Source organism: Culex quinquefasciatus, chromosome 1 (genome assembly GCF_015732765.1).
Source record: "Culex quinquefasciatus strain JHB chromosome 1, VPISU_Cqui_1.0_pri_paternal, whole genome shotgun sequence".
NCBI lineage: Eukaryota > Metazoa > Arthropoda > Insecta > Diptera > Culicidae > Culex > Culex quinquefasciatus.
The window spans coordinates 101,684,566-101,712,016 of NC_051861.1; the positions used below are offsets into that span (position 1 = coordinate 101,684,566).

General features: G+C 35.2%; 1 protein-coding gene across 11 annotated transcripts in view; it reads left to right on the forward strand.

The window, feature by feature from the left end:
• LOC6042684 (longitudinals lacking protein, isoforms A/B/D/L) overlaps positions 1-25,103 on the forward strand; it is a 345,300-nt gene extending 320,197 nt beyond the window's left edge. For 9 of the 11 annotated variants that reach the window (XM_038260749.1, XM_038260766.1, XM_038260770.1 and 6 more), the window contains exons 8-9: positions 16,369-16,616; positions 22,695-25,102. In XM_038260749.1, the coding sequence (XP_038116677.1) occupies positions 16,369-16,616; positions 22,695-24,132 (1,686 nt within the window). In that variant the 3' untranslated portion in view covers positions 24,133-25,102. Of the gene's footprint in view, positions 1-146; positions 496-16,368; positions 16,617-22,694 lie in introns of those variants that run through there. The other 2 variants (XM_038260780.1, XM_038260784.1) reach the window with 2 other exon arrangements.
• The last annotated feature ends 2,348 nt before the right edge of the window (positions 25,104-27,451 follow it).

The window sequence follows — 27,451 nt, forward strand, 5'->3', positions numbered from 1 at the left end:
AATCTCGCAATCGATAACGCCAAGGCAATGCTGTAGAGCGAGCATTTTTTGTGGATTACAACTCTGCATGCCCCCTACATTCTCCCTAAATGAGAAGGCGACCACTGTCTCCACATTTCTGACTAAACCAAACTCACCAATTCTAGGCGAGCGGCCGTTCCGGTGCGGCATGTGCGGCAAGACGTTCTCCCGCTCGACGATCCTGAAGGCGCACGAGAAGACGCACTACCCGAAGTACGTGCGCAAGTTCCTGTCGCCGTCGCCGATCGACGGGAAGGACGACGCCTCGCCCCAATAGTGCGACGATCTGCACCTGCTGAACTTCCTCCTGCTCTACAACCTGCAGCACCATTGTGATATGTACGGCTTCACCTGAACCTCCCGCCCCCTTTCCCAAAACTTTCAACAAAGATGATGAAGAAGAAGAAGATGATACTACCAGCAGGATAGCAGCAGAAGCGCAGTCGATCAACAACAGGAACGACCCCCTTAAAACACACACACAAAACAGGAGGAGCCACCGTACACTAAGATATGTTAAAAAAACTCTAAACTTACACAAAACAAACAAACTTGTAAACAACTACCATTTACAACGGGACAACAAGAGAAGCTATTACAAAACTAACCAGCATCCCCTAGAAATTCCCCCCTCCCACAAAAAAAGAAAAAGAAGAAAAAAGACCCCGATCAAAATATACTATTATTAAAAAAAAACTTAGGATGAACCACGCGCGAGTAATGAAGCAATATCTAAACACAAGAGTAATTTTTATACTATGAATAACACACTTTGAGGAAACAAAACCCCCGTCAAAACAGGTTAAAAAGCACCTCCCCGCGTTTTGGACAGTTGAACCCCTCCTCTTATCCCCAATCACCCACACAACACACAACCACGATATGTAATTAATATTGGTGCTATTTATACCAATAACAACAACAGACGGCAGACAGACGAAATAGACAAACAATAATACAGTTCTTAAAAGCGGAGAAATTTAGAATTAAATAGCGCGCACGTGTGTTAACACACGCGTGATATTTCCTAACTCATTTTTCCCCCCTCCTACTTCTACCTTTTTGACGATCAAATTTCAAAACTTCACACCAGGTTTTGTGCGTGATTTTAATGGTGGCGATTAAGTGGAAGGTATTTAAGGTGAAGCACCAAGCTGCTCCACCGAACGAGAAGTGATTGTTTTGGGTCGAAGGAGGCGCATGGTCTATTTAAAATTGATGTCTTTTACAAGAAGAGTGATATTGTTCTTGTTGAAATCTTTATTTCTCTGTTTTCATTTGAATCCATGTGTGTTTTCATAACCTATCGGTGAAAACAAAATAACACAAAATTATTGGAGTTAATTTTGTGCTACGCTCTTAGTAAAATATTTCGGACTGTGCAGAGAGGCGCATAATGATCATGGATTGTTGTGTTTATGCAGGGAGTTAATTTTTTTCTAAAATAGATATTTTCTTTTCCAGAGCTAGTAGCTATGAAGAAAATTAAACTTTAGAAAATCACCTTTTTTATTTTGATACCAAATTAAAAAATAGTAATTTTGAATATTAAGTGTGTTTAATCACAATCAGCTCAATTTTAAATACTTGCACTTTTACTTGGGCAGACGTTTATAAAAAAAATCATGCCATTTCAATAACAAATACTGTTCAAATAATGGAAAGTGTTATGGCCTCTTATTGAAAAATCCATTTTTGCATAAGAGTTTATTAACAGTTTTTGTTATCATAACAAAATTTGTTATTGGTCTGATATTGGTTGAAAGAAAGGGTATGAATCTTCATCCCGGGCAGACGGTAATAACAAAATTCATGCCATTTCAGTAACAAATATTGTTAAAATAACAAAAAGTGTTATGGAATCTTCTTGAAAATCCATTTTTGCATAAGGGTCTATTAACAGTTTATGTTATCATATCAAAATTTGTTACACTCAAACCCCGATGGTTTGACACCAACTGTTGTCAAACGAACGGGGTCACTTTTTAGTTTGACACCCCTTTTACACGGAGTTCACACACACTACCAAACGTTTGTTTTGATAGTGTGCGTGGGCGCCGTGTAAAAAGTGACAGTTCGTCACTTTTTAGTTTGACTTTGACCAACCAACGGGGTACAAACTAAAAAAGTGTCAAACGAAAAAGTGACCAACCACCGGGGGTTGAGTGTATTGGTCTGATATTGGTTGACAGAGAAAACAACTTTCGAATAACGTTTTTTGTTATGAAGAAATGCCTCGAACTGTTATTGGGATGATCGGATAAGTTGTTAAAATAACAAAAAAAAAAATAACAAAGTTTTGTTCAAAGAATAACTAAAAATGTTATTAGTCTGTTATTACAATATCAGTCCCACGTCATTTCCGTCTGCTCGGGATGCAATTTCAATATGGCGACTTGTATCAGAAGAAAGTGAGGCATTTTTGCTACTCACTGTTCTGTGTTCTGCGTGCACGTCTGCAAACATCGACCACACACATACTATCACAAAGCGCCACCAAGAGGCAAAAGGTAATTACGAATATTTTTGCGGTTGTGCTAAAACAAATATCAAAACCAATTTTTAATTGTACTTCGACTATCAAACTTGTAATTCATTGTTAAATTGTTCGAAAATTTGTCAAAAATAATATATCTTTTTGCAGCACTCCTTTTGAGAGGACATTTCTGTTGTCACCTTTTGGTTCCTTGGATTAATCATGGATTATTTCACAGTGTAATAAACAGGGCAGCTACCACCACGCGGCGCCACCGTTTTGAAGGAGAAAATGATACAGGTTTTTTAGACGAGTTTCAATCCCGTGTTGAAAGCCAAAACAACTGGAGAATCACATTTTTTGTTATGGAAGTATACCGCCAACTGTTATTGGGATGATCGGATTATTTGTTAAAATAACAAAAAGTAATAACAATGATTTGTTCGAAGAATATTTATCGAAAAATGTTATTATTCTGTTATAACAATAACAATTAAATAACAAAAAAAAATCTTGTTTAAAATAACATAAAATGTTATTGGACCTGAGTTTTTTTTTTTTTTTTTCAAATATCAAAAATTGTTATTCCCAAGATATTTCCGTCTGCTCGGGATACTAAATTCCAAAAAAATATTGTGATTCAGGTTGTTGACAAGCTCTCAAATATTATTCTACATTGAATATTGCTTTCAAAAAATCCTGGGTACAAACAAATGAAATCTGGGGTGACTTTAAAAATTTCAGAGTAAAAAGCCTGCAGATTCAATTATTTATGACAAAATCCATTACTTTTAAAATAATTTATTCATATTTATAATTTTTCTTCCATTATCCGAAACTACAGAACTACGAAAATTAATGCTTATAAACTGCTATTAAAAAGGTTATCAAAAAGTTTAAATTTTGCTCCAATTTATTTGGAAAAATATTCTTCATTAAGAAAAACAAAAATATTTACTTCTATTAAAACTGAGTTTAAAGCCTAAATCATAAAAATGTTTAGAAAACAATCAATCCTGTTTCTTAAAGATATTAACACCTAAACTACCAAGCTCAAGGAAAACGGGGAATTTGTATGGAAATTTCGCCTGTTTCTCGAGCTGGTGTAAAAAAAGTGTTATGGGTTATTTTTTCTTCTTTGTAAGAAAATTTCCCCAAAGACCCGTTTTCAGATTTGAAGTAATTTTAATTTAGAAAATCTTGACACTTTGTGAGTATTAAATTCGCAACATTTTTGTAATAACAGATAACTAAAGGAGGTTTTAGACTATAACAAAAAAAACCCCAACTCACAGTTTTTCGTGTTTGACAGTTTGCTAAAATCGTAAACAAAGTAAAATTTATTCATGCTGACATTTCTGCTAACAAATGCAGGAAAATTAATAAAGCAGGCACCCTGTCAAAAAGTGCAAGTTGGTTTGTTTGTTTGGCATAGTCCAATAACTCTTTAACTGTTTTTTTTTAATTTGTTGGAAAATCGAAAATGTGATCATTTAAAACATTATTTGATTTTTTTTTCAACTATAAAGTGATTAGATTACTTGTTATTATTTATAATTGCACTACATCCGAGATGCATTACAAAAATTAAAGCGGCCAGCCCTACTGCGTTGTGTTTACCGCAGAGAGGATTCTGAGAACGGATCACATTTCACAGAATCTACAGGAGAGGAAGAATGCGTGGACATACCGTGCCGAGCGCTTCACAAAAGTTGTGGGAAGTGTAAAAACTATCAGATGTTTTTTCAAGTATACTTTTCTGCTAGTTTTCGTGCATTCAATTTTTAGATAAATTCAAGAATTATAGGTCTGTCAAAAAGATCAACATTTTGTCACTTCAAGATGATGCATAAGAATGGAATTTGTTTTAAGACTTGTTTCTACAATCCCACCATCAAAACTCGCACAAAAACTTATCTCCCCTTAACAATTTAAACACACATACAAACACACACACACATACACACAATTAATTGAGAAAAGACATCTGTGATCTTATTGAATATTAATTAATTGAGTTAGTTACTATTAATAATGTTCCCCCCTCTCAAACAGCAACGACCCCCCGCTTTCCCCTTAACAATGTGTGTGAGCGAAATAGAGATAGAGAGAAGCAAATTTACAAACACAATTACAAGCAGAGCGCATTGCTCTCCCAGTGTGTGCGCTATGCTTCTTGGGAGGAATTAGTTTTGCAAGAAAATAATTTCTTATTTTTGTTAAGAAATCTTGTTCTACGGGGTAAACCTATCCTCCTTAAAGTGTGACAATTGTACAGAAATGGCACCACAAATCAAAACAACCGTTTATTTTCCCCCCTCTTCTTTGTTATCAAAACTTAAGTGCAGATATTTTTTTTTTCACATATAAACAGATCATTTTACACAAACCTTTTCACAGACAAACAGACCGACACCAACTCACTCACACAAAACAAAAGGCAAGACGCGTGCAGGAGGAGCGAAAAAACAAATGGGTGAAGAAGAAGAAGACGACAAAGTCGAAGACGGCGAGAAGAGAAGCATTACGTTCCTTATTATCTTTAATGAAGTTTAGTTCTTAGCGGGTAAATTACCAATATAATTAGTAAGTGTGACAGACATTTTTTTTTGTTGTTTCCTTGGAGGGTTCGAAATGGGGCGATTCGACAAATTAAAAGTGGTTCTTTTAAAACAGCAGAAAAAAATACGAAGAAGTGAAAAAAAGTAGAAATTTAGTCGAAATTAACTCTAGTTGCATATCATGAGAAGAGAAATCACACACAAACCTCACAAAAACACACAAAACCACACACTCACACCACTGTCTTTTAGGCCCCTCCCCGATTAGTTTTAAAAAGTCTAATTTTAATTCGAAAGCGAAAAATTAGTTGTTAGACGCAACACAAACGCAAACACCCACAAAAGGTGGAGGAGATGATCAAAATTATACTGTTTCGGCCCACCCTATTTAAAGTTAAAAAAAAAAAAACAAAATTTTCGTAACGTAAACCAAAGTTCAAAATTTATTGTTTCGGCATAAGAATGAAAGCAAACGTGTTGTGATAAACTAGTTCAAATTTACGTTGTTAAGTTAGGCAAAAATTAACGGAAAAAAAATTCTCCTTTTTCTCTAGTATTTGTTGAGTAAGATTAGTTAACGTTTAAAAAATCCCCTTCAAAATTGGCGACTTTTGGCGACATTTCTAAAAAGAACATCAAAGCAAAGGGAACAAAAACACTGAAAAGAAAGTCGGATGGAAATCGAAAATCTACATTTTTTTGCGTAACCATTGGCTGTGATTGAAATGAACAATTTATGTTTTTAACCTGAGTAAATTAACCCCACACACACACGCGCACGCACGAAAGTGAAAAAAAAATCTAGAATATTAAGTAACTTAATTATTTAAACAAAACATTGGCCAACGCACTCGTTTCGAACGGATCTCAAAATTTTGCAAATGCAAATAGTCACACTCAAAATCAAAACAAATTATTAGGCGTTATATTTTTTTTCCAAATTTTACAACAAACTTTTAGGCTTAAACGAATAAAACCCCAGTCAAAATTTTAAGCGAAAGCCATAATTGAGTTATTTAATATGTTAAGCAAATTTACACCTAATGAGACTTTCCTTTTTGGTGTTCATTATTTCGGTAAAAGAAAAAAGAAAAGATTTTTAGTCAAGTTAAAAAAACAACGCAACGCGTTTTTCTCCTCCACTTTAAAGTTAAGGTCACCCTAAGAAAAAAACTAACAACAACACGCGACCCGAGGTTGACGTTTTCGAATCGAACAATACCACCTAAGGTAGCGAGACACGTGTCAAAATTCTCAAATTTGGTTCCGAATCGAGCAAAATTTTCAAAAAAACAAAGCAAACATTCCATTTCTCACGAGTTCACACTCACACTATCGCACACGTCTTATTTGCACCTTCACTCACACAAACAAACACGTTTAGAGTAGAACACAAATTGCTTGCTTTTTTCGCACACAAACAAAACTTCACCTTCACAAGATGGCACACTAGAGAGGAGAGCGAAGAGAAACGAGAGAGAGAGAGTTACAAAACGGTGCAAACACAAACCACAATTTGATTACCATTTTTACGAAAAACAAAGTTCCACAGAAAAGAAAAAATGAGCGAAAAAGATGGCAACACTGCGCGCGCGCGCGGCTTGGTTGTGTGCGTGCGCTCTCGTTGAGAGCGCCCGCGCACGCTTACTAATACAGCTGAGAGCGCGCGCAGCGTCTGCGACGCGTGGCAAATATTTCTAAAATATTTTGTTTTTACCATAGCTGAAAGTTCCTTTTTGTTAATTCTGTTGTTTAGTATAATTTTTAACCTTAAATTATTATTTTTTGTTTTGAATTTTATTGTGTGTGCGCACGCGCGCAAAATGCGAAAAAGGGCAGCCTACTACGATTAGTTTGTTTCTTTCTTCGGGCAGATGCGAAGCGACGCGAAACGTCAAACTCACACAGATACAAACAACAACAAAACACTCACACGCACTTAGACAAGCAAAACCCCCTCAAACAAATCCACGCAGATAGAGAGAGGCGTCGCCGACTTTGATGGAGGCGCGTCACGCGAATGCAAAACAAAACAAAAAGTAAACAAAATATATTTATTTTTCATATATTTACAACAATAATTTCTGCAAGTAATAGAACCGAATGTTAAGGGAGCGAGAGAGAAACCAAGAAAAACAGAAAAAAAACACAGCAAAAAAAATCAGTAGTTGAAAGTTAAAAATAAAGCAAGCAAACAATAGGTTAGACCGAGTGAGGTAAACAGAATGAAGCAAATAGAAGCAGACTTACACAAACAAAAAACACACACACACAACTATACATATTGCATAAAGGAGTAAACAAAAACATAAACAAAGCGCGATGCGGAAGAAAAAGAAACATATTGTAGTAAACAAGAAAATTGAGAATTTTGTTCATTTTGAACCAATAATAAACAGACGCGCGCGCGCGTGACAGCTGTCAAACTTTGACAGAAAAGGCGCGAGGCGAAACTTCTGGAACGTGAACAAACTCGTGTATGTAAAGACGGGCGCGATATGTAAGGTAATATTATTGCAGTAAAAATCAATTATTAATATACTAATTCTATATTATATATATACATATACTTAGAAAATATTTTAGTACTATTACAATACTAGGCAGTAAGTGCAAGGTAAGAAACAAAAGCATAGCAATAATTATCACTTAAAATATCTTGCAAAAGCAGAAGGTAAAACAGTAGGATTCATTGATAAGAGCATAGATCGTATTTATATGAGAAAAAAATACCTTTTATATGGAAGATGAAGAAAAAACCCAGAAAAAAGTAAAACATATATCAACCAACACGAACACTCTTACACACACAATAGAAAGTGGAGCTCGCACGCAAACATAGCAAGCGTGGCCTCCTTGGATGCGCGCACCTCTTCACTCTCACACACACTAATACACACACCACGTTATTGGCTTTCACCAACACACATTTGAACGTACTAATGGAAAACCAAAATGTAACATTTGAGGTAAAATATCGCAAAAATTATGATATTTTTATATCGAAAAACATCTTTAAAACCCAAAATCCCTCTCACTCACTCACACGCAAGCAAAAAAATCCAAATCGCTCGAAAAGTGTGTGCGTGAGTGCGATTCACCACACACAAACAAACAAATATGACTGAAATCGAAACCTTCTGGCGAACACAAACACATAAACACGATTTTTAAACGGCACCCTCACACACACACTGACACGTTCTGGAAAAAGGCGTGCGCCGCACGCGGCGCAGGTTTTCGATTTTTAGTCAATTTGTAGCTTAGAGTGCCTCTAAAATGAAAGTATATTAAAGTAAACAAAAAAGGAAAAAACAGTTGATATAATTTTTCGAAAACTTCAACACAGTGAAAATATTAGCGCGTAAGAGGAAGAAAAAATAACTTTAAAAACAAAAATCATTCAACACACCCACAAGCACACGCAGGCAGATCGAAGTTGCACGCAAGCAGAGACAACTTGCTTACAAGAAGGTGAGAAAAACCCGCTCATATTTAGAACATGCACAGACACACAGAAATTAAGAGAGAGAAAGTGAGAGAGTTGCTCTCACGCAGGATCCGCTTTGTTTGAGAGCGTAAACAAGTAAACAAAGAAAAAAAATCACGTAAGTCGCTTATCTAAGTTGGTTAAATTCTTGTAAGAGAGAAAGGATACACAATAATCTGTGATTTTGATAATAAACAAACAGAGGAGACAAAATGTTTGGATAAATTTTTAGGAGATGCGGACGAAACGTTAAAATTCAAAATTTAACCCCCCCGTACTGAGTAAACAAACACAAGAAAAGCAAAACAATTGGCTGTAAACGACAACATTTTGGAACTGAGCTTTTTTTCGGCATTTATCATTTCGGCAAACGGTACTAGTCAAAATTCAAAATTATATACCAAAATTATAGCTTTATTGTTATCTTTGATCGAAAACAACTCGTAGCGTTATACCTTTTCGGTTCAATTGTTTCCCGTTTTCGGCATAAAATGTAAGAAAAAATACATACTAAAAGTTATAAGAGAAGAGGAAAAATCTAGATATAATAAACTGTCAAAATTAGTTGAAAACTCTACGTTTAGAGCGAGCAAAAAAGCTAACATAACTAGAATCCATTATCAGTAAACAAAAAAACCAACAACTTAGTTCGATTTTGGATGGCGTACTTCATAAGTGTAAACATTTTTCGAGATAAACAAAACAAAAGCGTGATGGCACACAGTTTGCGGGCAATTCCACAGGGTGACTATTTAGCGAGCGCGCGAGCTGTCAAAGTTTGGAAGGCAAATCGACGAAATTAACTCACACACACACACACACACTCATAACATAAACAAAACGGCGAGGCTCATTTCGTACCTTTTTTTCGTTTGTTTAAGTGTAGGTTTTAGTTGGACAACATGAATCGCACACACACACCGACACACTCACCCTTACACAGCAACTCTCAAAACAAAAACAAAAAAATAGAACAGGAAGTAATGAAGGAAACAATAGCTCAGGGCAACTCAAATTCTTCCATAATATATCAATAGAGAAACAAGACAAACAACAACAACAACCCAAACCAACACAAACCCACACACACACACGCACACGTTCGCAAAACGAAGAAAGTAAACAAGTGAACAGCTAGATGAAGCCGAAGCTTGCTCCGATCCCGTTACAAACAGTTAGAACTTTTCACTTTGTTTTGTTTTGTTATTGAAGTGTTTTTACCTTACTTGTTCAATTTCTCCGTTACAACTGTCAAAACAAACACATACACACAAACGCATTCATCTTCACACTCACACTTGTCAAACCAAATCAGCGCAGAACCTTATGAAGGTAGTGTGTGTTACACACACTCAGAAACCCCTAAAGAAAAACAAAAACAAAACAAACCAGCCGCAATAGATACACAACTCAACTTTTGACACTTGCGTGTTGAGGGGCAACAACAAACAGAAAGCAAGAATTTAAACAAAACAAAACAAAAACAACTCGAACAACCTCCAATCCTTAGTTTCAGAGACGAGAATGATGCAACATCAAGTGTTCTTTCAAATATTTATATATAATGTAAACAAAACAGTAAACAAACAAAACAAACGTTAAATGCAAACAGTGGCGCAGCAACCCGTGAACGAGAACGAGGCAGAGCAAGGTCGTATTTATATACACAAATTTGTTCAACCGCGAAACCGATTGATTATTTGCAATAGTGCGTTAAACTAAACAAACAAAAATAAAGCGAAAAATACTGTGACAGCATAAACAAAGCAAACCGTAAACAATAGAACTGGTGATTTTTTTACAGTTATACAAGATAAACCGCAGGTTACACTTACAGTTACAAACAAACGTTGTTAAAATTTAAAACAAAACAAAAAAACTCAATCCTCATTTGCATTGATCAAGCAACAAACACTAAACACAACCGCAACGGATGACAGGAACATAACGTAAACAATAGATTTCAAACAAAACAGAAGAACAGAAGGAAAAAAAACCGGAATAGGTTCGTTTTTTAAAAGGCAACAAAACTAAGTTTCACCACAACCAATCAGAGAAACAATAGGAAATCCACACACACACTAACACAGAACACACAATAGAACAAGGTTAAATAACATAAAAAATTGAGTGCCAAGCTAGAGAACAAACAAACACACGCAACCTCCCCTTCATTAAATACACAACACAAATACATTAAAATAGCATATGGAATTTCATTCACTATCACTCGTAAACAAAATACACCGAACGTAAACAAACACATTTTGCGTTGAAAAAGCTGTTTGAAACAATAATTTGTTTTGAGAAAAAGTTGTTTTAAATTAAATTCAAATCCTTCAAAAATCTTACACCATTTTCAATTTTGACAAATTTAACAAATTTGTCAAGCAATTTAGCTGCCAATTTGTCAAATGTTGTCATCAACTTGCAAGCATTCGACGTGTGAGTTGAACAACGCTACCAATACATGCTCACTTTCGACGCGTCGATGCTATAGAGTTATCTAAGCCCGATCTCACGCACACTAGCTTACCATTTGTTTTTGCTGGCGACCACAAATTTTAACCTAAAAATCCATCGTGTACGTACACGCAATACATGCACATGTAGATAACTCTATAGGTTTTGTTTTGTTTACGGATTCTACCTTGCAAAGTTGTTAATCGATAAGTCGAAGCGAAATTTATTTTGTAAAATAATAAAATTTTCACAAAATACCCTTTTTCTAAAATACTTGAATTTTCATAATTTGCAATATGGGTATCAAACGAAGCAAAATTTGATATCCATATTCACTTTATTGGAGTTTTTTTTTTTTGTAAAATAATCAAATATTCACATAATAGTGTATTTTTTCAAAGGTTCTCAAAATTTCATAATTTTGAATATGCATTTTCAAATTATTTGAATGTTTTTTTCTGATTTCACAAAATACCGTTTTTTTTCAAAAGTTCTAATTTTTTAATAAATTTCAATATGGGTCAAGTTTTGTATGCATTTTTACATTTTTTGAATGTTTTTCTTATTTTCACAAAATACCGTATTTTTTGAAAGTTTTCAAATATTTATAATTTTTAATATTGGTTTCAAATGAAGCGAAAAAAGCAATTGTCACATTACTTGAATGTTTTATTTTTAATTTTTACAAAATACCGTTTTGTTTTTCAAAGGTTCTCAAATTTTAATGATTTTAAGTAGGGCTTTAAACGAAGCGAAATTTTGTATGCAATTTCTCTTGATTTGAATGTTTTTGTAATTTTTGCAAAATATCGTATTTTTTCTAAAATACCGTATTTTTTAACTAGCGTATTTTGCAAACAAATAATCTAATAAAGTGAAAATTAAAGCAAATTATGAAAACTCGAGTATTTTCGAAAAAAATGTATTTTAGGAAAAATTTAGTATTTTACAGAACAACTCTAATAAAGTAAACATTCATTTAAAAAATCACTTTGTTTGATACCTATATTGCAAATTATGATAATTTGAGAACTTTAAAAATACGGTTTTGGTACATATTTAAGTATTTTACAAAAAAACTCTAACAATGTAAAAATTTACTACGAAATTTCGCTTCGTTTGAAGATTATAACAATATGAGTACCGTCATCAGGGGTGACCCTCACCCCAGACCCAATATCACCCCTGATGGCAGTACTTTAAAAACAAAGAATTTTGTAAAAATTTTAATTTTGTACAAAAAAAATACTCTAATAAAGTGCAAATCCATAAGAAATTTCGCTTTTGTTAATTATTTTAAAAATAGTGCTTTAAAAAAACGGTATTTTGTGAAAATTTTGGTACTTTACAAAAAAAAACTCTAATAACGTTAAAAAAGCATACCAAATTTCGCTATGATACCCATATAGCAAACTATGAAAATTCAAGTATTTTCAAAAAAATGTGAGATTTTATGAATATACGGCACTTTGTGAAAATTCAAGTATTTTGCAAACAAATAATCTAATAAAGTTAAAATTCATGCAAAATTCGCTTCGTAAAAAATGTGAGATTGTATGAAAATGCTAACAACTTGCAAAAAAAAACCTTTTAAAAAAGCTTAAAATGCAAAAGCAGCCTTTTTTCGGTATGAGGAAATTTCAGAAATAAAAATAATGTTTATTCATGCGGTAAAAAATTAAATCCGTATTTTTTTTAATATTTGTTTGGCAAAAAAATCGCATTAAATTTTGTAATTTGAACAAATATGAAAATAAATCAAACGACGAAAATACATAATTGATGATATATATTACTTATTTTGAAATCCATTTTTAGATAAATACTATTTTTTAGCAAATAATCTTCGTTTGAGTTTTTTTTATTTGAATCAATTGAAAAAAATGGTTTCTTCAATTTTTAAACCCTCTACCAAAACACGACGCGATGAAAATAAGCATGTGTTGGTGTGAGCGAGAGAAAAGCGAAGACTTTCTTCACTAGTTTTGTCAATATTTGAGCCCACCGCGAAATCACGACGCGATGAAAACAAACATGTGTTGGTGTGACCGAGAGTAGAGCTCTCTTGCTCTTCATGCACACTAATTTGAACATATTCAAAAGTGGATTTTATTCACCAGATTTCAAGGATAAAATACAGAATGGTTCATGTATTTTATCAATTTTAAAATTCGTAAAAAAATATAACAAAAATCCATTGTCTAAGATCTATTAAATTTGAATCAAATTAATGTCTTCGATATTTAAACCCACAGCGAAAGCACGACGCGATAAAAATGATCATGTATTGGTGAGAGAGAAAAGAGCGAAGTCGCTTGTCATGCACACTTATTTGAACAAATTCAAAAGCGGATTTTTTTCACCCAAATTCTTAGAAGATTTTTAAACCTTTTTGTTTTCAAACTAGCAAAATTGACAGTTTGACACTTTTTTCTAGAAAATATTATTTAGACGAAGATTTGCAATTTGTTGCGCAAACAAAACGGGCAAAAACAAACACAACACACGCAAACATACACAAACAAACACTCACCCATGTCGCGAGAGAGATAGAATGGTTTCCACCATTTTAAAAAAGTGGTGCCGTGGTGGAAAGAGAACTGATTCGATGGAAATGAAAGTAGTAGGTACACGTGTTTTACGAGAGACGGAAGGAAAGAGTAGTGAAACGATGAAAGGTAAGGATTAAAAAAGTGGTAAACATTACATATATTGAATAAACAAAAAGGAAACATATTAATTTAAATAAGAGAAAAAGTAAATAAAATGAGAAAAAAGAAGAAAAAAATAAACACACACACACTGTAGTGCCTGTTCCCAAAAATTTAAAGATATAAACATTAAAGGAAGCTAATCGAGAGCGTGCGAGCGTGAGCGAAAAAAGGGAAAGAGAGCGCGCGAGCGAGCAAAGCGAGCGAGAGAGAGAGTTGAGAGAAACGCGCTCACCAAAACACACACACATACAGATAAAAGAAAGCGCGCGCGTTTATACATATATAGTGAATATATATTATTAATATACATATTAAAGCAAGAAGAAGAGAGAGGAAGCAAACCTGTGTGCGTAGCAGAATGTGTGCACAAGGTGGAACAATTTAACAAAGGTGATTTTGCGAGGAAATCGATTTGCGATTTTTTCCCTTTTCCTCTCAATTTTTGTTTTACCTTCACAGAAAGTAGCGCTTAAGTTTAACCCGTTAGTTGAAAGTGAAAATGCTTATTTTTGCCTGTTTAGGGTTAGCGATTGTTTCGTTCCGTAAAGCGGAAGCGGAAACAGTAAAAAAAAACATTAAGAAAGTAGTGAGTTAGAATCCCAAAAATAAGAAGCAAAACAAACGGTGCGAGAATCGTAAGAAAATGAGAGAAACTACAAAATACTTTTAGTTTAAATAACTTATCCGTAAGAGTCGATAAGCAGAAAAACAATGATACAACATTAGTTATTAGCAATTGTAGAGAAGGGAAGTGAACTTACATTGAAAAGAATCGTCAAGCAAAGGTTTGTTTTTCTCCGTCAAAACTTCGTTTTGTTTTTTCAAGAGAGCGCGAGAGAGAAAAGAGTCACGAGAGCGTACAAACAGTGCTGTCGAAGATATTTGCATGTGCTCGTGACGCAAGCAAAACACACTCACACACCCAGAAAAAAACACCCCGACACACACACACACACACACCCATACAAGTGTAGAATGCATCGCTTTTCGTTACATTAAGCATATTTAATCCGAATTAAATCGCGAGCGGAGAAAAAGAGAGCGAGAGCAAGCAACACGTTGAATCGATTTTACTTAGTATCATATAAAAGAAGAAGAAAAACGCTATAAGAAATATTAAACACAAGAAGCATCATTTTGATGGCAACATGTAGATAAAGTGCAAACAAAAAAAGGTAAACAAACGATATATTTTTCAAAACAAACCGAGATAAACCCAACAAATCCGCGAGCGAAACCGAAAAATAAACATACAAAATCCGGCGATTGTTTACTTGGTTTAACATTTCTGAAAATATAAACAAAAAAACAAACGGAGAAATGCAAGCAACACAAGCGCGAAAACAATTGAAATTGATGTTATGTTGAAGTTTTCTCTAAATAAAAGTAAGAACAGGTTAAGCAAACGAAGCAAAACTGAATTTATTTACAGAAGTTTTGTTATTCAACTTATTTACAAACATACAACTAAATACAAACAAATAGTTATTTGTTAGCAACCTCCCCCCGATAAACAAACTCCTCAATAGAAAGAAAGAATCGAAAGAAACCAACACAAACACTCACTCACACAAGCAGCAAACAAAACGAGAGAATTGAGCGCTCACTCACACATTCACACAACACAAAGAGAACGATGATAAAGAGCGCGCAGCTGGGCTGGACGTAACGTCAGTTTCAATTTGTTTGCTAAAACAGACAGAAAAGTGGTTGAAACCAACAAAGAAATTGGTTTGTGGGTTGAACTTAGCACACATGTCCATTGACTTTGGATAGTTTCTTTTTGGTTTTCGTGACTTTGGTTGTAAGAAAGTAAAGATTTAATGCAAATAAAAACATTTAAATAAACACCCCACACCACAAAAAATCACACCCACACTCACTAGAAATGACCAAAATTTGACTTCCACTGCTTTGAAGCTATATGAAAAACCACACCCATACATACATACATACACAAAAGAAACTTTTAGCTGCCTTTAGACCCAAAATCTTGTATGAAAACAATACAAAAATCACATTACACACTTTAAGAAAAAGAAAGTTGATGATTTCCTTACTTGATTTAGAAAAAAAAACTACGAAAAATCGATAATATATAAAGCACTTAGCGAAAAAGAAGAGAGAAAAAACAACTTAATGGACATGTAAAACCACAACAACAAAAAAACAAGAATTAAAATTCATTCACCAACACAAGCAGAAACACAAAAACACCCCACACACCAATACACACAAGTACACACACACTTTGACGCAAGTTATGAGAAATGCAGAATTTGATACAATTTTAAGAACATGGAGAGCAAACAAATTTAAAATGCATATCATAGTTGTAAAAAAATCCAATTTTGACGAAGTAAACGCAGAGGAAAGGAAAAGAAATAAAAAAAACACATAAAGAAGAGGAAGAGGTAAAAACGCTGTAAAAATATTATAATTATTAGAGAACGATGATGATGGAAAAGAAGAAAAATGAAATGAAAACACACAATAAAAAGAAAAAAATAAACTTTATCTATTTAATTTAGCACGGCGTGCCAAATTTCTTTCACAAAAAAAACACTTGAGAAATCCCCCACCATTTGCGCACATAACCTCAAAAATCTAAACGAAAAAAACAAATCCTCCCTCCTCTTCCAGAACCTAAGCCACCTGTTTGCGACGGCGGCGACCGGCAACTACTCGCGGGCGGCCGGCATCAAGTCGGCCCCAGCGACGGCGGCAGCAACGGCAGCGGCCGGAATTATCGGCTTTCCGGGGGCGGCCGTCGGGGCGATTCCGTTCGTGTTTCCGTTTGCGCCGCTCGGGCTGGGCCTGTTCGACACCGACCCGAAGCGCATCCTGAACCTGCTGCACCACCAGTCGGCGCTCGCCGAGGAGGCACTGAGGTGAGATGTGTGGGGATATTTAATTGCAAACAACGATCTCATCAGAAGAATATCTTTTGATAATCATCGAGAGAAACAAAAATCGGAAAGAAACATTGCTCTCCTCTCTCGCAAACATCTATTTCACTACTACACTTGCAGCAGGTGTAGCGTCACACGTCGAAAAATGACCTGTAATTTTTTGTAAATGGGCGATGCTATAAAAAAATATTTTAGTGGTGCTCGCGATGAGATTCACAAAAAATCTATAACTGAAAAAAAAAATCTTCGAGAAGTTTGGGAGCGAACTCTTGCGCAAACAATCCTCAAGTTGATTCAGATGTCAGCCAAGTATCAACCATCGGTTGCTGCGATCCCTGTCTAACAGTGACAAAAAAAGTGACAGACGAAACATTCTGCGATTTGTCATTGTAGATCAGACTTTAATGTACGAATCGCGCTAAGGAAAATCTTTTTGCAATTTTTTACATAAACTACTGTTTGACAGTTCTGTTTTAACATCCTTTCTTTTGTTGTGATTCAATGGTGACGAAACGGCCTACTTTGCGTCGCCAAAAATAACAGTAGCTGAAAAGTAATACTTTTTGATACTGTTTAGGAGTTTGTCAGTTATTTTGACGACAGTAACATTCAAAACGGGGGAAAAAACGTTTTAGTGAAATAGAAAACAGTTCCAAATGTGTTTTCCGGGAAGGCAAAAAATTGCATGCAATTCGTAGCAAAACTTTTTTTTTCCAGCACTCGTCGTATTGATCTTAAACATCTCATCACTGAGTTGACCAAATAGGCCAAAAATTTAACAAGTACATGATGAAAGCCGGGTTTCAAAAGGTTGTTCTTTAAAAAGTCATTAAAACATTGAAACATAAAAACATTAAAAAATGAAAGCACTTAAAATTTCTGAAAATCTTGGGTTTGATGATTTTACAAGTTTAATGTGACTTAGCAAATTTAGGAGAAAATATTTTGTTTCTGCGCAGTTTTAAAAATTGAATTTTTGAAGGTTGACAATTTACTTCATTGAATATTATCCGATATTATCTTTTTATTGAGTAATTTTACCTGAAAATTGTGTAAAAATTCAAAATTCATCAGAAAATGATATAAATTTTACCAGTTCCTGACACAACATTACACATTTTTTGACACAAAATCAGTTACCTACTAAATATTTTTGTTTTCTGTGTGGTCAACTTTGGATGTGTTATTAATTAATTTTCGCTGCTCTTTATGTCAAAAAAAGTACACAACAATTTTTGTTATGTCCCACTAGTGCGTCCATCCCGGGAATTCCCGGGACCGAAATCCCGGGATTTTTCTAAAACCGGGAATTCCCGAATCCCGGGATTTTTTATGATTTGTCCCGGGAATTTCCGAATTTAAAAAAATCTAATTTTAGTCCAGATTTTTTTTTTTTTTGCGTCGCTTTCAATATTTTGCAAAATTCCTTCTACAAGTTGTTTAGAAGAGTGCCCTACACATGCTGATTACTTTTGGTAACGATCGTCCCATTCCTTCCAAAGTTATGCAAATCGTCATTAATCAATGATTGCCAACTAGGACGTCAATGATTGTACCACAAAATTTTATAAATTTTGAAACACATTTGATTTAGACCAAAAATTCTTTCAGTATCTTCAAGAAGGCAACAACCGGCACATGCTGATTCATTTTGGTCCAGAAATTCGTTAAGTTGAATACAATACAGAGAATTTTAGAGTGATGATCAATTTTCTTCGAAAATGATCAACGGCTTCACCTTAATAGTTGAATACATAATAATCGATAACAATTTAAAAGCATTAAAATTTGTATTCGGCATATATCAGTAATAATTTGGTTTATTAGTGAAAATTGTTAAATTTGTGTTTACAGATTCACGAAATTCCTAGTGCTTTAAATATTTTTTTATCTCTCTATATTTTTAAAAGACTGGTTATTACATTTTTGAATATTAATAATTTAAAAAATTGGAAAAAAATATATTGAACTATTCAGACTTTAGTCCCGGTTTTCCCCAGTTGGTCAAAGCAGAATAAAAAAAAACAAAAAATATATATTTTTAATTTGTTTTAAGGGGTTACATACATGTAGAAAATGCAAAAGAACTTACTACAGAAAATTTATTAAATCCACTTGAAAGATGATCACTCCTGAAAGTTTCATGAAGATATTTAATTATTAAACTGAGTAAGAGACGATTTAAGCCCAACATTTTGCCATGCGTAAAGCGAACTGTCAAACTTTGAGAAGACTCACAAGACCTCTCGTGTGCATGACGATGCCCGATTTTTGAATTTTGCATATTTGAAAAATGCAATAATCAAAAGCTCTCCAACTTCTATATGAAAAACATAAAATATTTATATCTTATTTAAAAATACACTTTTTTGAATATCGGCCTTCGTCAGGCACACGGAACCAGTTTAACGAGTGTTCACCAAAATTATGAGCCTATTTGGTCAAAGCAGTGTTGAGATATCGTGGCACCCATTTTTTAAACTGCCTTCTTCAAATTGTTATATCTCGGCAATGGTACAACCTAAAGTTTCCAAATTTATTTTGTAGATAGATGAAAGTATATGTTTTAATGAATTGAAAATAGATTTAAAAAAGTTTAAATGTGTTCTCATACCAACCTCTGACATTTATGACGATTTACATTTATGTAACCCCTTAAGCTATTTAAAAGCTGTCGTTTATGTTTAGATTAAAGTGTAGATTATCACCAATTAATTTAATTGAGCTGATTCTATGATTTTAAGGTTGAAAACATAACAAACAAAATGAAAATATAGATTTTATGGCTGTTTAAAAAAACCGGGATCCCAGGAATTCCCGGGATTACAAAAATATTTTTCCCGTTTCCCGGGAAATTCAAAACCCGGGAAAATTGGACGCCCTATGTCCCACAATATGTCTTGATACACTTTGATAGGACTTAAGATCGAATGCACATTGGACGAAACCGGATCAAAAATCGCACTCGTTTATTCAAAGAAAGTTAGAAAACTACGATATCTGAGATAACTGGGATACTTTTTAATTTGACTCGTTTTAATATTTACGTAAGCTCATTTACTATCCAGGTTTCTTCTGAAATACTGTCATAGGTAAACTTATGGGAAATTGGATGAGCCACCAAAAAGCTATTTCTTCAACATTTTAATTTCTTAAACCGCTGTCTATCGATTTTAGAAAATTTTGACGTTTAGACCACTTCAAAAAACCTGCATTTTTCGCGAGTTTTTTTTTGTAACATCTAAGGCTACTTCTTCAAAAAATTTGAACGAAAAAAAAATGTGACATCACCTTAAAATTTAATTTTTAAACTGAAATATTGAAAAATCTCATAGAAGTGGCGTGTATTTTTCTTTTAGTGTATTTTTTTCAGACAGCTCGTCCAATTTCCTACCAGTTTGTCTTTGATCACTTTTTAATACGATGCAACGGCTTCGAGATAGAGTAATTTTTGAATTACAAAATACAAAAATATTTAAAACAAGACAAACTTATGGGAAATTGGACGAGCTTTCTGGTAAAAATATTTTCAAGACTGAATAATCAAGTCTGTCATATAGAAATTGCAAAAAACCATCAAAAAACATATTTTTTCAACATTTTTATTTTTAAAACCGCTGTAACTTCACAAAGATTGGACTTAGGACAGTAGTCAATATGGAGACTTTTATGTAAAATTGTCTGGAGAATCGATTCCCACTATCGGTTTTTAAAAATTTTGACGTTTAGAGCACTTTTCAAAAAAACAGTTTCAGTAAATGATTTTTGTATTTTTTTAAGTGAGTTGCTCCATCCTGCATTTTTGTTGAGTCTTTTTGTAACATCTTAGGCTATCTTCACAAAAATTTTGAACGAAAAAAAATCGTGGGCCTCCTCAAATTTGACTTTTAAACTTAAAAATCGAAAAATCTCGTAAAAGTAGAGTGTTTTTTTCTATCAGTGTATTTTTTCAGAAAACCCGTCAAATTTCCTACAAGTTTGTGTTTGACCACTTTTTGATACGATGCAACGGCTTCGAGATACAGAAATTTTAAAATTCCAAATTACAAAAATATTTAAAACACTTACGCCCTTCTCAAATGTCATTATCGAGTGGAACTGGCTCCATATACACAAAAATGGCTTATATAAGCGTAGGATAACATGTCTACAAAGTTTCATTGGAATCGGAGAGGGTCGGGTACAACCGATTCCCTATTTGGCATGGAATTGCTCTCAATTAATTTGTAAAACAACCAAAAATACAACATAAATGTGAGGAAGGCACCAACCAACTCAAGGTGGATTAAGTAACGTTTTTGATTTCGTTTGAGTTCATCGAGAACGACCCAGCTCTTTTGTTTGACCATCCCCAACATTTACATTAAGAAGTGGTGAAGACTCACTAAACTAGTCCCGCGTGCATGACGTAGGCCAATTTTCGAAAAGTTTATTTAAGATAAAGAAAAACATATTTTTCTGTTTTTCATTTGAATCATGATTCATGATCATCATGATTTTTGAAACTTCCAGGAGTGATTGGAAATCATCTTTTGAAAGAATTTAATTAATAATCGGAAATATGAAATTTTGAGATTTTTACATGTATGTAACCCTTTAAGATCCACACTTGACTATCTGAAAATTTGGAAAAAATAATAATCCCTCTGAATGTACAAATCAGGAAACAACAAAAATAAGAACGAAAAAAATATATTTTTTTAAGCATTTAGATAATTGAAATAGAGCGTCCAGTTACTCATTTTGAAAAAAAATATTCTCCACACTTTTTGACGATTTTTACCATACAAACTTCAGGCGATTAGGTGGAGGTGTTCCCGTGGTGAGAATAAGCTCAAATTTGTAATTTAGCCTGGTGATGGGCCAATCTTTGATTTCGAGGAAGTACGGATTTGGACCATCCTACTGTACAGGACTCCAGAAGGCTCAAAATTTCAATGAGATATATTTCACAATTATCATGAAAAGTTTTGATGTTAAAATTGAACACAAAATAACAAACATGTTAAAAGTGGCTGTCTTTTTACTAAAAGGAACCTTTCACTCCAGGATTGGCGTGTTGTTTGTACCAGGGAAACAACTCCTACACCTGGGATGGGACTGAAATTTTACTTCCCCGTCTGATGGAAGGCTGGATCATATGAGAATCGAACCTGTAGAGTCGCAACCGGAACCCCTTGAGACACGACGTTCCGGACGCAGCACCATCGCTGCCGATCATTAACCTTCCAACCACCCACTGACCTCATGTCTGCTTCCGTCGTGTCCTGCTCCGGATTCCGCCAACCGGTTCCAGCACAATTCAATCACACTCACACTTCCGCGCCGAACGTTCACTCTCAACTGTCCAAAGCAGGAAGGTGCTGTGTCCTATCCCTCGCCTAGACCAGACCAAAATCCATGATAAAACTGACAGACCAAATCTGTCAGACCAAGACTGTCAGACCAAAGAGCAAAAAGTAAACAATCTTGGTCTTCGACGTAGGTGCACACAAATCAAGAAAAGAAAATTTGAAAAAAAAAATATTTTTCCAGTTCAATGACTGGGTTTGGACTGCAAAATTGAATGTATGTCAGAAAATGATTAAACAGTGCGGCGTCCTGTACACCGACAATTCAATAAGCAGTTAAAAGCCTTTTTCTTCCATTTTAATTTTTGATCGCGTTTTCGGTTTACACCTAAAAAATCTTGAAATTATTTATACGGATTTGTGATTCCTCTCTTTCCATCATTCCCTTGGTCCAAAGCGTAAACATAAACACGCGCCTCTTGTCATGCGCTGTCAAAAACCAAGTACACGCTTCAGTAAGGAATACTTTGTTTCGGGTTTTTATTACCCGGTCAATATATTTATATTGATAACATTATTTTGATGGACGAAAACCCTACAAAACCCATGATCTGCAATGGGAGGCGAAACGTAAAATTTGACTTTGATGGATAGAGTTTCATGGGCATTAACAAAATTGCAATGAAAAATCAATTGTTTAATGTTCTCAAATTTCAGCAAAATCCTTGTAAATTTTTAACAATAAAATTTCCCATTTCCCCCACAGATACCGCAACCTGTTGTTCGGCACATCAACCTCCACCACCGCTTCCAACTCATCCGACCGCGACACTCCCATCCATCTCCACCCGGAGTCTCCGTCCCCGAAGCCACAGGACCGCACCAAACCCGACTACACCGAACAACCGTCAACGTCGCGTCTCTCGGACACCGGCACCGAATCGTCCACCATCACATCGCCACCGCCCCCATCCCCCTCTCCGTCCTCCCTGCCGAAGCTGGACCCGATGATCCGCGTACGGGACGGACTGACCAAGGAGGGCTTCCACAACGGGATGGAGTTGCTGCTGCGAAAGCCTGCCGCCGTGGAGGAACCGGCCGATTTGTCACTGTACTCGTCGCTCATGAAGGGCGCTGGTGAAGGAGCTTCCCCCGGGGAGTCTACCAAGTGTCACATTTGCATGGCGAATTTCCCATCGGTTTGGCTGCTGGAGCAGCACGCGGCACTGCAGCATCCCCATCTGACGATCCACGACGACAAGCCGTATCTGTGTGGGCTGTGCGGCCAGAAGAGTCGGTACACGTGCTGTAGATACCGGACGGTGCTGGCCAAGCATCGTGAGCAGGCCAGCCGCAGTCGGGTTCCGGCGGATAAGCTGTTTACGTGTGACGTTTGCGGGATGCAGTTCCGGTACTTGAAGTCGTTCAAGAAGCACCGGTTGAACCACGCGCTGGAGAGACTGCACGGGAAGAAGGACAAGCAGGGCGGCGGCCAGGGCGGCGAGAGTGAGCAGGTTTCGAGCACCAACGAGAGTGACAGCGTAGATCTGCGCGGGTTGGTGCGGGACGAGGAGAATTTGAGCGATAACGACGAGCAGGACGATACGGTGGACTCGATGCACGCGGGTGAAACGCGGGAGTTTGTCGGGGACGGAGATGGTCAGGGTAAGATTAGCAGCTCGATGATGGAGTCATCCGGCGGTTCGTCGGAGTTTGACTTTAAGAAGTACCAATCCGTCCACCGTATGGCAGCGGAAGCCGAGTCCAGCAGCACCAGCAGCAGCATTCCGTCGACGTCCTCGAACTCGCTCAGCGCAACGCTCAACACGCTGATCAACGCGGAGTCCATTCCACACCATCAGCTGCTCGGCCTGAACCCGCAGGAAGCCTCGATCCTCAACTATCTGCGTGTGGACGCGGCCGAGAAGCAACGCGATCGCCGGTTCGCTTGTCCCTTCTGCGGCAAGTGTGTCCGCTCGAAGGAGAACCTCAAGCTGCACGTCCGCAAGCACACCGGCGAGCGGCCCTTTGTGTGCCTGTTTTGCGGTCGGGCGTTCGGCGGCAAGTCCGACCTCACCCGGCATCTGCGCATTCACACCGGGGAGCGGCCGTATCACTGCGAGGCTTGCGGCAAGTGCTTTGCCCGGGCCGACTATCTGTCCAAGCATCTGACGACGCACGTCCACAATGCGTCCCCGCGCTGAGACGAGCCGGGCCGGCAGAGGAGGCGGCGGATGGTCCTCTGCCGGAGCGTGGTGCCATAGTCTGGGGATGACACGACAAATGCCGCGACCGACACACAGATAAGCCGCAGGGGAGCGGTTCTCTAGAAATTGTACTTTACGGATGGACATTTTAAGGCTCATTTCTTTTTAGCCTTTGAAGCCATTTTGAATAATTTGTTGGCCTTTACAATCCTGTATCGAATAATGAGAGAAAATTTAAAAATGTTGTGACTTGACCTTAACTGATCAACAACGACGCCAGCTTAGTCAGAGAGTAGATCAAGTGGGACGGAATGTTCGTATGTGGTCAATCCACGCAGTTAGTGAAGCTCTCGTTGCTCCTGATTTGAATTTTAATCACTTTGTTTAAAAGTTTTGTTCTTGTCTTAAATGTTGTGCCATAAAGATTAATATACGGATTCTGTTGTTTTACATATTTTGACTGTTATAAATATAAAAAAAAACCTTATTAGAGAAAAAAACTTATGCATCATTTGCTTGAATTTGTATAACTGAATTTTAGGAAATGGATAAGTTGTACTGCTTCAGGGTCAAACATATAAAAAGAAAAGACAAATTAATTACAAGACTACTTCAAATAATAAATCAACGGTATTGCCAGCGATCTTTTGATTCCGATCCTTATTTATTGTAAATCTTCATAAATTAGAAAAAAATCAGAATAAGTAATATGTCTTAGAGATTAGTGGATTTAAAAATTCATAGATCAAACAATTTAATTGTTTTCACAAGTTTAAAAATCTTAAATCAAAAAACGGGAGATAATAGAAAAATAATTCAACAATTAAATTAAAAACATAGATTTTAAATTTTTATCTTAAAATTATAAAAAAAGCAAACATCCTAAAAATTGTTTAATGTTTGAACTATTAAATTCTACCTTTATATATTTCTGAAAATTTCAGATTCTCAATTTCTCAAGCTCAGAAATTAAAAAAAAATCCAAAAATTTCATGATCATTAAAATCAAAATCATGATTAATGGATTTAAAAATTCAAAGGAAAAAAAATTAATGTTTAAAAATTCAAGAATAAAAAATCAGAAATAAAAAGAAGCACATGCGATGAATTGTTCAAACCTCACAATATAAAAAAAAAACAATAGAAAAAAATGGATAGAAGAAATATAATTTTTGCAATTCCGTCGTGAAACTACTCACTTTTACTGTCATTCTTGAACGACGAAATAGCCTACTTTTCTGTACCAAAAATAACAGAATCGAATAGCAACACTTTTCAGCACTTATTTCGAAAAGTAACACTTTTTAACATTTTTTTGATTTAAACGATTTATTGACAAAATACATGAAAATTTGACTTAAAATTTCACTCAGTGTGTGTTTTTTGGAATTGCAAAAAATGTTGTATGAAACTCGTTGCAAAACTTGATTTTTTCAGCACTTTTCGTATTTATCCAACTCGGTGAACCTCGTTGGATAAATGTACGACTCGTGCTGAAAAATCCTCTTTTTGCGACTTGTTGCATAAACTACTATTTAACTGTTCAAAAACTCAAAATAGTAGTTTATGCAACAAGTTTGAAAAAGATTTTTTCAGTACGAGTCGTACATTTATCCAACGAGGTTCACCGAGTTGGATAAATACGACGAGTTCTGGAAAAGTCAAGTTTTGCAACGCGTTGCTTAAATTTTTTTGCAATTCCTAAAAACGCTTCTTGAATAGAATTTTATGTCAAACATTCATGTGTTTAGTAAATTCACCGTTCAAAACAAAAAAAATATTGAAAAATGTAACTTTTCGAAACTAGTGTTGAAAAGTTCAACTTTTCAGCCCTGGTATTGAATTATATTAATTTTCCATTCAGTTATTTTTGGTAGGGATAGTTAGGCCGTTTCGTTTCTCCAGAAGGACAGGAAAAGTTGTCAGTTTCACAGCGGAATTGCAACAAAATTATAATTCAAATATTTCATAATTCAAAAATTTGAAAAAAGTCTAAAAATCAAAGAATATTAAAAATAAAAAACAAAAAATTCAAGATAAAATAAATTGAGGCGTTCTAAACAATCTATACCTTAAAAATATATTTGAGTTTGATCGGCTACTCAGTCAAAATATATAATCCTCAATTTATCAAATATAAAAATCAAAATTCTAAAATCTCAAGAATTAAAACGTTCAAAACAAAAAAAAACATAATTTTTTTAACCTACCGGTAGCCACGTACGTTCACTTTGTGCTCAAAATTTCGAAGTTCAAATATTAAATGTTTGAAAAAAATCTGAAATTAAAAAAAAACAGAGAATTAACAAATTGATCAGTAAAATAAAATACAGACCAGATATAATTCAAAAATCCTGAAAAAAATAAACTTTTCCATGATTCAAAAAAGTAACAAAAATCGAGATATTAAACTTGGAAAACCTTTCAACTGAGATTTATTCATAAGCCTTTGCAGGGAGAGTACATATTTCTAAGTTTAAAAATTAAACTTAATGAAATGTGAAATTTAAATAATTAAAAAATCTGTAATTTAAAAAAGTTAAACTAATAATCCTAAAATTGTCAAATTCTTGAATTCAAAAATTTCAAAATTCATAAATACTTTAATTTTTAAAGTCATATTAAATTGGGTCCTAAAATGAAGCTTAGATTTCTAATATTATTGTTTACAGTGATAAAGCTTATTTTTCTGAGTACAATGACCCTTTGTACGACCACAAAGAGTTTAAAATGGATTTTTAATCAATTTTGAAAAATTAACCTCACGGTCCTTCTTGACAGAAAAGCTCCTACTTGACAGCTCGTTTCAAGGCAGGGGGTAGCGAAGAAGACGCCATCTTGGAAGTTCAGAAAACAAACACTGACAATCAGTATTATACATATTATTATGGTTACACGAAGTGTGTTATCCTGGTTGAACTCAAAAGTCCCATGCATATGTGTAAAAGCAAACTGGAAAATGTGTAATGCCGATTCTGAGTGTACGGGCGCACTGTTTTGTCGACCAAAAGAAAAAAAAAAGCAAAAAAAGTTAAACAGAAAAATCACTTTTTCGATATGAATTTTCAGTCAATATTGGGATGGAATTTACAAGAATATGATAGAATTTGCCATCAGCAACACAATTCACGTGTTTTTTTTAGGAATTTATCGTTTAAATTGCGGAAAATTTGAAAATCAAAAACCCAAACAATGATTTGTTATGGGCTGGGATGGGATAAACAAAGAGAAAAAAACCTGTTGTCAAACTAAACCACTTTCAACATGGCCGCTTCTGTCAACCTAAACCAGTCCTTTCTTATGAGGAGAAAATGAG